We start from the raw sequence: 13,050 nt of genomic DNA, 5'->3' as shown, positions 1-13,050 counted from the left end.
ATCTACTCGTGTCATAGTATTTGCTAAAGAAGACATAGATCTTCCTACTTGATTCTTATATTTATGCTAAGATTAGAAAAATAAGCACCTGATGTGATCAGTTTTCTTTCATTCTGGTGTCTTTTTTCAAAAAGATTTTTCATACGAATCAAGCCTTTTTAAAGAAAAAGGTTTGCAGAGTTTGATTATAAAGTCATTTATGTTATCATTGTAATATTTACACCTCTAAAACCTTCATTATATTAGCTATGATTTAACTGAGTTCAAGTTGTAAGTACGCTGTTCAACCTGCACTTTTGTGTTCGGTTTGTTTTTGTACTGAACTCTTGTTAGGGTTTTGGTAGCATGTGTTCCCTGGCAAATTTTCAAGCACATGCATATGCTTCTGGATATGTAAACAGACTATGTAAAACAGTCTACGACTAAAAGAAAAATACGTCGGCAGTTGTCATTATTACACATGGAATGTTATTAATAAACCAAAAGAGGTGAGATGGGGGGCAGGTGTTTTCCACAGTTCAGGTTGTAAATTAATCTAGATTTTTATTTAAAAACTTTAACAATCAATCTTAATGGTTCTGGTTTTAAAGGTTCTATCACGTCAAGTAGTCCCACTGCCCAGCCTGCTGAAGTGCTGCTGCAGGCTACTCCTCCCCACAGACGAGCTCGGTCTGCTGCGTGGTCGTACATATTTTTACCCGAGGAAGCTTGGTGCGACCTCACAATTCACCTTCCCGCAGCTGTGCTGCTCAAGGAGATCCACATCCAGCCTCACCTGGCCTCTCTAGCAAGTAAGTAGATTCACTGACGTTGACACCAGTTTGAAAATGTGAAGGGTAGGATTTAGAAATAGTATGGGGAGTACAATCAGATTGTTGGAAGAATGCCTGTAAAATAAGCTGAAAAGCTTGCTAATTTCTGCTTTCATTGAGAATGGAAGGCCCTGCCTCTGCTTGATTTCTTCTAACTTATTGCATGTCTTGTGGCATTAATGTGAAATATGCCGAAAAACCTTGCCAAACCTAACAAAACTTTCCCTAGTGAGAATGCAATATTGTTCAGGGATCTTCAGGCAAAATAGTTTCGTATGGTACTTAGAATAACGTGTAAGATTTTCAGATCTTATTGTTGTAGCCATGCTAGGGAAATGTGGCATTTACATGATTTTCTTTATCTAAAGTCTTTGAAATTAAACTGAATACAGCACGTACCAAGAAGCTTATGCAATTTAACATATACCATCACACAGGGCATATACTCCAGTCACAGTTCTGGAGTAGTGTATACCTACTGTCCTTTCAGTATTCTTGTTCCTAGGAATACATGTTTAACACTTAAAATGCAAAGCAGTGCGGATTTTTAAATAGCGTTAAACCTTCTTATCTTACTCTGTAGCTTGCCCATCATCAGTATCTGTTGAAATAAGCGCAGATGGTGTCAATATGTTACCTTTGTCAACTCCTGTTATCACGAGCGGTCTCACCTATATAAAAATACAGCTGGTAAAAGCGGAAGTTGCCTCGGCTGTCTGCCTTCGGCTCCATCGTCCCAGGGATGCCAGCACACTGGGTCTCTCTCAGATCAAACTGTTAGGCCTCACGGCCTTCGGCAACACCTCGTCTGCAACCGTGAATAATCCATTCCTTCCCTCTGAGGATCAGGTCTCTAAAACAAGGTGAGATTCTCGTATCAACGGACAGAGGCATGTTTGTGCTAATTCATGGTCTGAGGTTTTTTAATGATATTTTGGGCTCTGATTCAGATCTTTCAGAAGCAAACTGTATTCAGGGATACTTGTTTTTGCAGTTGAATTTTAACACCTAGGAATCAGTTTCAAATATCTTAGAAAACATTACAGAAGGCAAATATGAGCAGCACTTCCTTCATCTGCTTATGTGATAGGGGATGTTTCATCTCTGCGATGGTGAAAGAACACAAAGCACAGGAAAGCATTTAAGAGTTGCATTCTATGTTTTTAATGGGTAGACAGTTGTCAAAAATACTGAAGTAGCAACGTATTTCTTATCCCTACTGAAGTCAACGGAGTTACATAAGTATTGGATCAGGAATAGAAACAGAACAATGGGATGTTTTGTGGAAGTCGTATCTAATATTGCTGTTTGCAGACATTTGAGAAATGGGAACTGAATGTTGTTATGATTCTGGCACATCAGCAAAATTTTAAAAACTTTTATTTGGTTAGGTGACATCTTGAGTTTTTTACTCATTTTTAAAATAAAAATAAATAAATCCTTAGGGATTTAAAAAAGCTAAGTGTTAAAGTTTTCCAGCTTTGAAGTTAATGGGTGAATTCTTGAGATTTCCTGGTTATGAAATTTAGCTTAGTGAATTATAAAATTCACTGATTTGAAATGCTTCAGGTTTTAGCCGCAATTTTTATAAATTTGAAAAGAGAATGTGGGAAAGTTTTAAAAACCTATCTTCTTCTGCTGGGAAAAAAATTGAGAGAGTAGGTGAATTTAGAGAACGTGAATACTGTCCAGTGTATATTTGATGAAAGCTGTGTAACTGAGACTGGTCTTTGATCTTGAATAATGGTGAAGCAAATTTTCATAGCCAATTTGTACTGTTGCCGTATTTGTACTTAGAAAAGGTCATCTTAAAGTCACATAAAAATAGACAGTATCTAAGGTAGGTGAGTGTACATTCTTCATGTCTCAGAATGTTTTATTGTGGCTTTCATCTTAGTTTTATAAGTATCTCGATAAAGTAATGGTAGTAATATAATAGATGTAGTCAACAAACTTGGATATAACTTTATTTTAGAAATAACAGAGAACTTGCTATTTCTAAAATGATAAATATTTAGGAGTAAATTATTCCTAAAATAAAATTGTAAACTTCATTTAAGATCTGTATGCAAATTTGCCTCTTTTTTGGAACTATGGGAGATAAGTTTAGCTGTGATAACAAGTGTTAACCTGTTGGTTTAGAAGAAGTTGTCAGTGAAATGATGCTGTTTATTTCATATGCTACTATGCCATCTCATTTATAATGCTAGACTTCATTTATAAAAATATACTGCAATGTGTTTCCAAATTGATTCCATTACAGTAGGTTTACTTTTCATGATTTGTTGCTAAAAGGAATGCTGAATGATACTGTTAAAGAATGAAAGAGACATGAGTAAATGCAATGACTACTACATTTTTTATTTCCGTACTTTCTGTGTGCCTTTTAAATCAGGTTCGCGGTAACTTATTGTAGATATGTATGATATATAGAATCCCTACGCCTTTGTGCCTTTCTTGCAACCTTCAACCAATGATTACAACAGCATTGCTGATGTGTATTGCATTGTGGTCTCAAATCCAGTAATCTTAATTTGCTTTTCTGTCACAGCAGTTTTGGGCAGTACTTGCCCTAGAATCTAATACAGGTGGTTGCGTTATAGATGACAAAAAAAATAATAAGAAAATGATACATTAGCTCATTTTTGGTTTTTCCTTTTCAGTATTGGATGGTTAAGATTATTACACCACTGCCTCACTCACATAAGTGATTTGGAAGGAATGATGGCTAGTGCTGCAGCACCCACTGCTAATCTGTTGCAGACATGTGCTGCTTTACTAATGTCTCCGTACTGTGGTATGCACTCTCCAAACATTGAGGCTGTGCTTGTTAAAATTGGGCTTCAGTCCACCAGAATAGGCCTAAAATTGATTGACATTCTTCTGAGAAACTGCTCTGCATCAGGAAGCGATCCTGCAGGTGAGCACACTTTTTTGTTTTCATTTGTTCCTTAGCAACATTGCTTGTACAAATGTACAAATATAGTGTATTAGAATGTTACTTTCTGACTCTGAGTTTGGGTTGCTAGAACTTGCCATTGTGCTTTGTTAGGCTTCTAAGAATCATAATCTTTGTATGTGGGTAATTCTACAGCACAAGTGGTGCAACCAGAGTTGTTTTGATTTTGTAGTAGAATAGATAATTAGGTAAATGTTCTGAAGACAGGAAAATGGGGCATGCAATATGTGGTTTGTCTTACTATGGATACTATGGCTAGATGTTTCAAAATAAAGGGAATTGATAAGTAGTGTTAAGGAGAATAACTATGCAATATTTGGGCTGTAATAGTCTGTAGGACAGTATAAATTCTGAATAGCACTGAGCATTGAAAATATTAACAGATAGAGGTATATAATCAAGACATTTGAACCGCTAATCTGTGCCCCACAGCAAAATATTGCAGTAACTCTTCTGGAGTTACTCTGCTGGAGTTTTGTAATTATGGTTCCATAACATTTGCTCTGTGGCCTTTAAATAAAACTGAATTAGTATTTTTCCTGTTTTGAGGTTGCTGATCCTAACAGAAAACACTGTTTTAAAAACTATTTCCATGACTTGTTTTGGCATGAGTTAATGTTTTGATGTAGCCTACTGTCTTTTGTTGGAATGCTGTTAGGTAAGAGAGTAGTTTCCTATAGGACAGAAGGTGAGCACAGTGAGGAGAAGATGAATAGGAAATAATCTGAGGAAATTCTCAGCTTTAGTCCCATTGATGGAAAGTGGAGTTAAGCAAGCTTCCATTTTGTAATAAATATTTTGTTTCTGTGAAGGATGAGATTTGACAGCTCTCTTGGAATTAGTCATGAGTTTTTAGAACATGTTGAAGAAAATCCTACTAGTTAAACCTTCAAGTCCCACACCTTACGAATGTTGTGATGATTTTTTTCCTTTTGTAGTGAGGCTGAACATTGCATTGAACATATAAAACGCACAGTTTCCAGATAGCAGTGTGTATAATAATTGCATCCTTATGTTAATGGAAAAACTCAACTCAATGTTTATATTGCAATTCTGTAATAATTTAATTAGCACTTTTAAAAAATACATATGTAAGTACTTCTATTATTTCCCTTCCCCTTTTTTTTCTTTTTTTTTTTTTTTTGAATGCGACAAGATCTGAATAGCCCTTTACTGTTTGGAAGATTAAATGGTCTCTCTTCTGACTCCACAATAGACATTCTTTATCAGCTTGGAACAACTCAAGACCCTGGAACAAAAGATAGGTAATGTTATTTGGATGTCATGTGGAGGTGCTAAATAGTGGCATGATATTACTGTACAAAACCAGACTTCTTGAAATCTGGTTGTTACGAGATAGTGTGAAAGTGCAGAAATCTAAAGAAGCTTTCCAGCTTTCAGTCCTAGCTCCCTATATCCTTTGCAGAGGATGCTGTCCTCCTTTTTTGCTCTTACAAAGGCGATAAAACTTGTGTGGTTCAACTGACTTTACTCACAAATACTCAGAACTTGGGTACCTGCTATGTTTTCTTTCCCTGTAGAAAGAAAAATTACATTTGGCTGCTCAAAATGATAAGTATTGTACTTTTTCCCTGTTAGTTATCTAAGTCTTGAGCAAACAGAGCTCACTCTTGAGCTTTGCTTCAGAGAAAGAGATAAGTATATAAATCAGATTACAAAGAGACAGCAAGCTAATTTGTTTCTGAGTCTTTCTTTGACCCTTTATAATGTACTACATCATCTTGCCTTCCAGAATTCAAGCGTTGCTGAAATGGGTCAGCGATTCCGCAAGAGTTGCAGCCATGAAAAAAAGTGGCCGGGTCAGCTACATTTGTCCCAATAGCTCAACCAGAGAGTACGGTCTTCTGATGCCATCTCCTTCCCATTTGCATTGCGTAGCAGCAATTTTGTGGCATAGTTACGAAATGCTTGTTGAATATGATCTACCAGCGTTGCTGGACAGAGAGCTCTTTGAGTAAGTAAACCAGAGTTTTGCACCACATACTTTTAATAACAGACTTATTTTGTTCACTGAAAGGGAATGACTCAAGGTACACTTATTGTGAAGTAGTAGTGGAAATTGTCACCTCTGAAGCTAATTGACAGAGTGAATACTTAAAGATAGTAGTTTTGTAGTTCTAACCACAAAACTGCACTTCACAAATTCCAAGTATATATGTTTACATATGTTCATTTATTGTTAAAACCAAAAATCTGAAACAAAATGGCAAATTCACGTATATACATGCACATATGTGAAAAGTAAACTGCTGCATGTTTTGGTTTGTGGTTATTTTAAGGGATAACTGGGCTGTTCATGGTGAAATTGAATGCAGAAATTTTCACAGTACCTATAAATCACAAGCTTCATTAGTATCCCATTATGTAAGTGTTATTGTATAACTCATATTATCCTGTATCTATAACGACAGCTGAGAACTACGAGGGGGGGGGGATTGTTTTTTTTGGAGTCCCCATTTTTGTTCTGGCTGGTCTGATTTGAAAGAAACAAAGCACAAAATTTTGAGTGAATCTTGGAACCATGAATTTCCTGGATGATACTGGACTCTGAAGAAAAGTTCACCCTAAACACCAGTATACTTTTGGTAACTCCATATTTAAAATATATGAGCTAGTAGTCTGAACTTATGTTGCTTAACCATCTCTTCTGTTTAAACTAAACAAAAAAGAGAAGCCATGTGGCTTTGTTTCATGTGAATTATAAAAATATGGCTCCTAAATTGCTGTATCTGGTAAAGCATCTTCAACTGTGCCGCTGAATACAATTTCAGTTAGTGAACAGGACTTTGATAGCACACAATTTTTTCTTTCGCCTCTGGGAAACGTTCATATTTTTTTACTATCTTGCAGCTTCCTTTAGGCACAGTCAAACATTCAAACATAGAAAATATACACATTATGGTTATTGATGCAAGCATGTGGAGCCCATGTATATGTGCAACTTGATGTTCTTTAGATGCATGGCCACAAGCTTTCCAAAGACACTTTAGGGATACTGTAATGTAAATAGTTGTTAATTCAAAATGAGCTTGTTCATTTTGGAGATCAATTTAAGGCTTTTAAATTGCAGATCAATTAGTCCTTTCAGTAATACATTTTAACAGAAATGTATTTTAACAATTTTATCTGTTGAAATGGAAGTATTCAAATAAAAATAGACTTGCTGAAATGGATAGCCCATTTAGATTTATACTAATGTACAAGTGGGTCTCACACCTGAATTCATGTCTTTTGGAAGAGAGAATGTTGTCTTCATCATAAGGCAAAATGAAGGAATACTAATAAAACTGCTGTACCTAGTTCAAGTACGCATGTTACAATATAGCCCTATTCCTTTATCTCCTGCCAAATAAAACTATTATTCATATCAGCCAACATCTGGAGCAAATTATAATGTACATTTCTTATAAATATAGAAAAATTGTTTTCAGACTTATATGGATAAATAATTCTTCTAAAACCAACTAGTATTCTTCATCCTCTTTTGTATTTTAACTTTTGAAATATTTTCATTAATTCTAGCTATAACTCCAAATTTCTCCTTCATGTGATATTTCTTTTTTTTCTTGGATATATTTTCCCATCATCCTCTTTTTCCATTTCAATATTTTTGCTTTGGCCAATGGATACTAATTTATTCCTTAGTTATTTTTTAATATCTAGTTGGAAAAGAATTATATTTTTGATAGAGCATGGACTTAGCCAAAAAATTTTGGCAGAAGGACTGTGTGAATGTATAGTTGGAAAAGAATTTAAGCGTACCTTTACTGTATGCGGACTTTGTGAAATGGTGACTGTCTTCCCCAAGTTGTGGGTCATTTGGTCACCAAGGTGGCTTTTTAATGTTTTTCTCTTGGAGAGGTTTTTTTATCAGCTGTTCTGGTGATTAAGCTAGTTTTTTATTAGACCCCTGGTAAGATTGACAAAGGTAAGATAGACAACAGGTTAGCAAAGGCATACAGAGCTTTTGGAAAACTCCATAAAAGAGTCTGGTGCAATAAACACCTGAAGAAAAGTGCAAAGATTAGTGTCTACAGAGCCATTGTACTGTCTGCTCTTCTCTATGGGTCTGAATCATGGGTCATCTACCGCCACCACCTGCAACTCCTCGAACGCTTCCATCAGCGCTGCCTCCATACAACCCTAAACACCCACTGGACTGACTACGTGACCGATGTTACTGTCCTTGAACGGGCAGGGGTCACCAGTACTGAGGCCACGCTGCTGAGGACGCAGCTGCGCTGGGCAGGGCACGTCTCCAGGATGGAGGATCACCGCCTCCCTAAGGTTGTGCTCTGTGGTGAACTTGCCACCGGCTGCCACAACAGAGGAGCCCCAAGGAGGAGACACAAGGACTCCCTGAAACAATGCCTCAGTTGTGGCCATATTGACTACCGTCAGTGGTCCACTCTGGCCTCCAGTCGGGAGACGTGGAGACACACCATCCATAACTCTGCTGCCTCCTTTGAGAATGCACGTAGAATTAGCCTTGAGGAGAAAAGAAAATGCAGAAAGAACTGTGCCTCACCAATACCACCTAAGGAGACTTTCCGCTGTGCCTTTTGCAACTGGACTTGCCTATCCCACATTGGCCTTTTCAGCCATCAGCGCACTTGTAGCAAGTGTGGGTGGAGCCCTTCCCATATCTTTGTTCGCGAAGCCTAGCCATGATGATGATGATGATGATTAGACCCATGTTCTGATCTAGACTCTTGAAGTCCCTTAGACTAAACAAAGACTATCCAGCAGAGTGAAAAACAGTCCTTGTCCTCAGTTCAGAATGTGATATATGATGATACATCCAAACTTATTTAAAATCTGAACACTGAAGTGACATGAAGTGTGCATCCACCTCTGTATGTAAAGGTTAAGATAATGTAACTTACATATGGTGTTATGGTACTGTGAATGCAGTTCAGAAAACTGGGCTTTACTTCAAAAAATGTTTCACCTACTCTGAACAAGTCTGTTAGGAGCTAAATTAGTTTTTGCATTCACGTGCCCTAGTTAGCATTCAGGCAGATAAATATTTGGATGGAAGTGAGTTCAAAGGTAGGTGAGATTTCAGTATCTCTGAGGAATAATTATGTTGTTAAGTTGTGTCCTATGTTCAGGTTGAGTAAGGACAGCGAGAGTAACAATATTCAACCAACACAACTGCCGCTGATTTTGGTTTTTTGCAACATGTTTATGTAGAACTCTAATGAAGCACATTTTAAAAATTTTTTGAAATGTGTTAAAATACTTCAAGTTCTTACAAAAGATTAAGAAACTTTTATATAAATGAGTGCGTGTGTGTGCATGTGTGTGATCCTAGTAGCTGTGGCTTGGAGAGTTGAAAGCGGGAAGAGGTTGCTGTTGGCTCAAAAATGCGTAAATTATGTGACAACTGTCAAGTCCCGTCTTTCGTTGTGCAGCCTGCCAGAAAAGTCAACTTATATCTAATTTAAATACATTAGGATTAAAGAAATATAAACATACAGTTGAAGAATGCCTTTGGGTAGTGAATGTCCAGCTGATACTGTGATCCAAAAGAGACTTGCAGGCTCAGCCAGTGTGTTTTACACCAGCTTCTGCAACAGTTAATTGTAAATGTGGAAAGATGTGTCATGAACCAATGAAGAAAAGGGAATATGAGCGGCACACTATGTGTTGACATGATTTTCTGTCTTCTACAGGTCGTTGTTTAACTGGTCCATGTCTCTTCCTTGCAACATGGTTTTGAAGAAAGCTGTTGACAGTTTGCTTTGCTCCATGTGCCACATCCACCCAAATTATTTTTCCTTACTCATGGGATGGATGGGTATCACTCCCCCTCCGGTGCAGTGTCAGCACAGACTGTCCATGACTGATGACAGCAAAAAGCAGGACCTTAGTTCATCTTTAACGGATGACTCTAAAAACGCACAAGCCCCTCTTGCACTAACAGAGTCTCACCTGGCTACTCTTGCTGCCTCCTCTCAGTCTCCTGAAGCTATCAAGCAATTACTGGACTCAGGTTTGCCTTCACTGCTTGTAAGAAGTCTTGCTAGTTTTTGCTTTAACCATACTTCTAGCTCTGACTGCACTGCACAATCAATGGATATCACCCAGGACAGGCTCAGGAGGCATCACGTTCCACAGCACTTTAATAAAATGCCGATCACGGCAGACCTAGTTGCTCCTGTTCTCAGGTTTTTGACAGAAGTTGGCAACAGCCACATGATGAAGGACTGGTTGGGTGGCTCTGAAGTCAATCCTTTGTGGACAGCACTTTTATTTCTGTTGTGCCATTCTGGTGCTACTTCTGGAGGACACAATGCGACGGCACAACAGACCAGTGCAAGATCTAGCTTGCTTTCTTCAACTGTAACAACAGGCTTGACCACTCAGCAGCGGACAGCAATTGAAAATGCCACGGTCGCTTTCTTCTTGCAGTGCATCTCTTGCCATCCTAATAACCAGAGACTTATGGCACAGGTGAGAGAGACAAAACAAAAAAAAAATGGGTTTATTTCTTTATTAATAACTGCAGCCAACTTTCAAAGCTTTTTACTTTTTTTGGCTTACTTAATTTTTCTTTTTGAAAGCTGTCATTGGCTGAAAAAGTTTAGAATTAAAATTGTTAGCTCATTGCGCTGACTTTGAAAAGTATAAGAATGTTTTGATGTGGCTGTCCAGTCCTATGTACAGATTTTTAATCCTCTTGATGTAAAAGAATAAACTTTAAAGCAAAATCCAAAATACTGTATTTAATTGGATAAGTCTAAACTCTTATGAGATGGAATTTGACTATCAAGCTTCCTACACATCTTTTAAATTAGTAACTTCAGGAATTTGCTTGTGCAGCCATGTACCCTGCACAATCTGTGACGAGGGAAGCATGGGCTGTTGAGGAATATGACTTTGCATTTGTCATTCTAGTGCCAATTCAGCTACTTTCCTCACATGTGTTAAACCTCGCAGACGTAGTCGAATAAAAGTATAATTTAAAAAAAGATTTTTCAGCATTAAGAATGACTATGCCCTGGGAGCAGGTAGACTTCAGTAAAAGTTTCAGTACAGTTCTCTGTTAATGGTTGGCATTAAGACTGCATTATGCAGTGAAAAAATTTTGCCGTATGAATTTGAAAGCTATTTTTCTAAATATTTTTCTATCCTTTTGTGTAGCCTGTGTATTTACAATTGCTTTGATGCTATAGTCAGTGTTTTGGACTTCTTTTATAAAAAACCCCACTCTTATTTGTTGGTGGTATTTTCTTTAGTGGTGCTCATTTTTGATCTGGATTGAATGATAACTGGAAGGTAGATCTTATGTATTGCCTATTAAAGCTGCATAGAGGTATATTTTTGAGACCTAAATACAGAAATATTTCAAATCTGATGTCATTTGGCATTCCCAGGTTCTCTGTGAATTGTTCCAGTCCTCTCCTCAGCGTGGGAACCTCCCAACCTCTGGAAATATTTCAGGATTCATTAGGAGGCTTTTTCTGCAGCTGATGCTAGAGGATGAGAAAGTGACTTTGTTTCTCCAGTCCCCGTGTCCAGTAAGAAGTTTTGATATCTGTATGGTGAACATGGAACAAATTGAGCTTAAAGAAAAATAAGTCTGGGTATATTGAACTTTGAAATGTCAGGTGGCAGCTTTTTATATTGTACACATTGGAACTTCAGTAAGGAATGTGTTGGTGAATTGTAAGGCACTGCTGTAAGAGAAAGCCAGCTGCTGCTGAAAGAATTGACAACTGCGATTTATCTTATGGAAGTGTTCTTAATGGTATCCTTACACATTAGCAGCAAATACAAGTTCTAGTCCTTCCAGCAGTTCTTCATTATCTGTTTCATTAAGGAGCAGTCGAAGTTTTGATGTTTCAAAGCTGACAGAGATCCTTCAGAATTAGCCAAAACACCACAGATAAATTCCTGAGTAGCAAATACTTAAAAATATTTTTAAAAATTTATAAAGCAGATGTATGCCTTTATACTTCCACAAGCTTCACCAGAATTAAAAGTAATGACTCAAGTGCTATGCTCTCAACTAAAGGCTGTGGATTTAGAAATATAGGAAAAACAGAAATTGTTAAAAGATCTGGTACTCCCATTCAAGGAGAAAGTATTTTCTGCTTGGGTTTCTTACTACGTCTCAGAAGCAGTACATGAAATATATGGCAGGGGAACTGGATCAGACAGAATAAAATTCAAAAGAAGGAACAAATACAGTTCTAGCACAAACATTTAAATGTTTTATATTAACCTGACTGCCATTGGTACCATGGCTATTGGTAATATGAAAGTAACATCAATTTTCTAATAATTTGTTTTACATACACCAGATATATATAGAATGTTACTACATAAGTAAAAGCAAAAAGAAGTGTCATGAAACAAAGTTGTCAATTCAGTTTCTTCTGTGAAAAACACCAGGAAACAGTCTGTCACTTCTAAGATGATTCCTTTAACATCCAAAGAGAAACCTTAAAAATAATGTGAATGTGCATATGCTTCTAGTATATCCAGCAACATAACCTTTCAAAGACTGGATCCCCATTTTTATCTGATAAGTTCTTAACCACAACTGTACTTAAGCATCTAAGTTCTGATTGTCATTGAGTATTAAATTTTTTTGATGATACTGAACAACATAAATCAGTCCTGCATGTAAATATTGGTAAGCACTTCTGATCATAGAATGGCCTAGGCTGGAAGGGACCTTAGAGAACATTTTAATCCAGTCTCCATGTCGCCAGGGACGCCACCTCGGCAACACATGAGGACTGAACGGGAATCGAACCCGTGACCTTGGCATTGCTAGTGTCACGCTCAATTGACTGAGCGAACCGGCCCTCAGTGATGATGGGAGAAATGGGATAAGTGGCACTATCACTGCAGAAGGGTCTTGAAAAAGTTACTCCAAGCAAATGCTATAAAATGCAAGCAGAGCTCAGGCTAAAATATATTACGATAAAATATTTGAAATATTTTAACTAGTAGCAACTTAGTTATCTATCATAACTGCAAAAAGTAGATACTAGGTCTAGAATAAACTTCATCCTCAAGTCAGAGCAATAGAGTAGCAACATGTTTCTCTACTCTAAGTATATTGTGATTTTCCTAATTTAATTTCAGAGCTAAATCTTAGTTTCACAAATATCTGCAAGTCTCAGACACTGAATTCTTCTCTTGTATACAGCTATTTAAATTAATTGGTTTTTTTACAACAAATATGATCTCATACTATTTATGATCCTAAAAGTATTCTAGACTTCTGAAGTAAATTCT

At 37.1% G+C, this 13,050-nt stretch overlaps 1 protein-coding gene across 1 annotated transcript in view; it reads left to right on the top strand.

Annotated features, from left to right (window-relative positions):
* Nucleotides 1-13,050, top strand: part of BIRC6 (baculoviral IAP repeat containing 6) — a gene marked incomplete at its 3' end in the record, with an annotated part of 161,345 nt that overhangs the window by 81,492 nt on the left and 66,803 nt on the right. The window contains exons 49-55 of the mRNA XM_009876696.1: nucleotides 591-791; nucleotides 1,396-1,675; nucleotides 3,476-3,732; nucleotides 4,928-5,036; nucleotides 5,525-5,746; nucleotides 9,471-10,251; nucleotides 11,175-11,318. Coding sequence (XP_009874998.1) covers nucleotides 591-791; nucleotides 1,396-1,675; nucleotides 3,476-3,732; nucleotides 4,928-5,036; nucleotides 5,525-5,746; nucleotides 9,471-10,251; nucleotides 11,175-11,318 — 1,994 coding nt within the window. The remainder of the gene's footprint in view (nucleotides 1-590; nucleotides 792-1,395; nucleotides 1,676-3,475; nucleotides 3,733-4,927; nucleotides 5,037-5,524; nucleotides 5,747-9,470; nucleotides 10,252-11,174; nucleotides 11,319-13,050) is intronic.

This window comes from Apaloderma vittatum, unplaced genomic scaffold, assembly GCF_000703405.1.
Source record: "Apaloderma vittatum isolate BGI_N311 unplaced genomic scaffold, ASM70340v1 scaffold6859, whole genome shotgun sequence".
Classification (NCBI taxonomy): Eukaryota; Metazoa; Chordata; class Aves; order Trogoniformes; family Trogonidae; genus Apaloderma; species Apaloderma vittatum.
The sequence above is the reverse complement of the archived record's forward strand: the minus strand, read 5'-3'. Positions and strand labels throughout refer to the sequence as shown.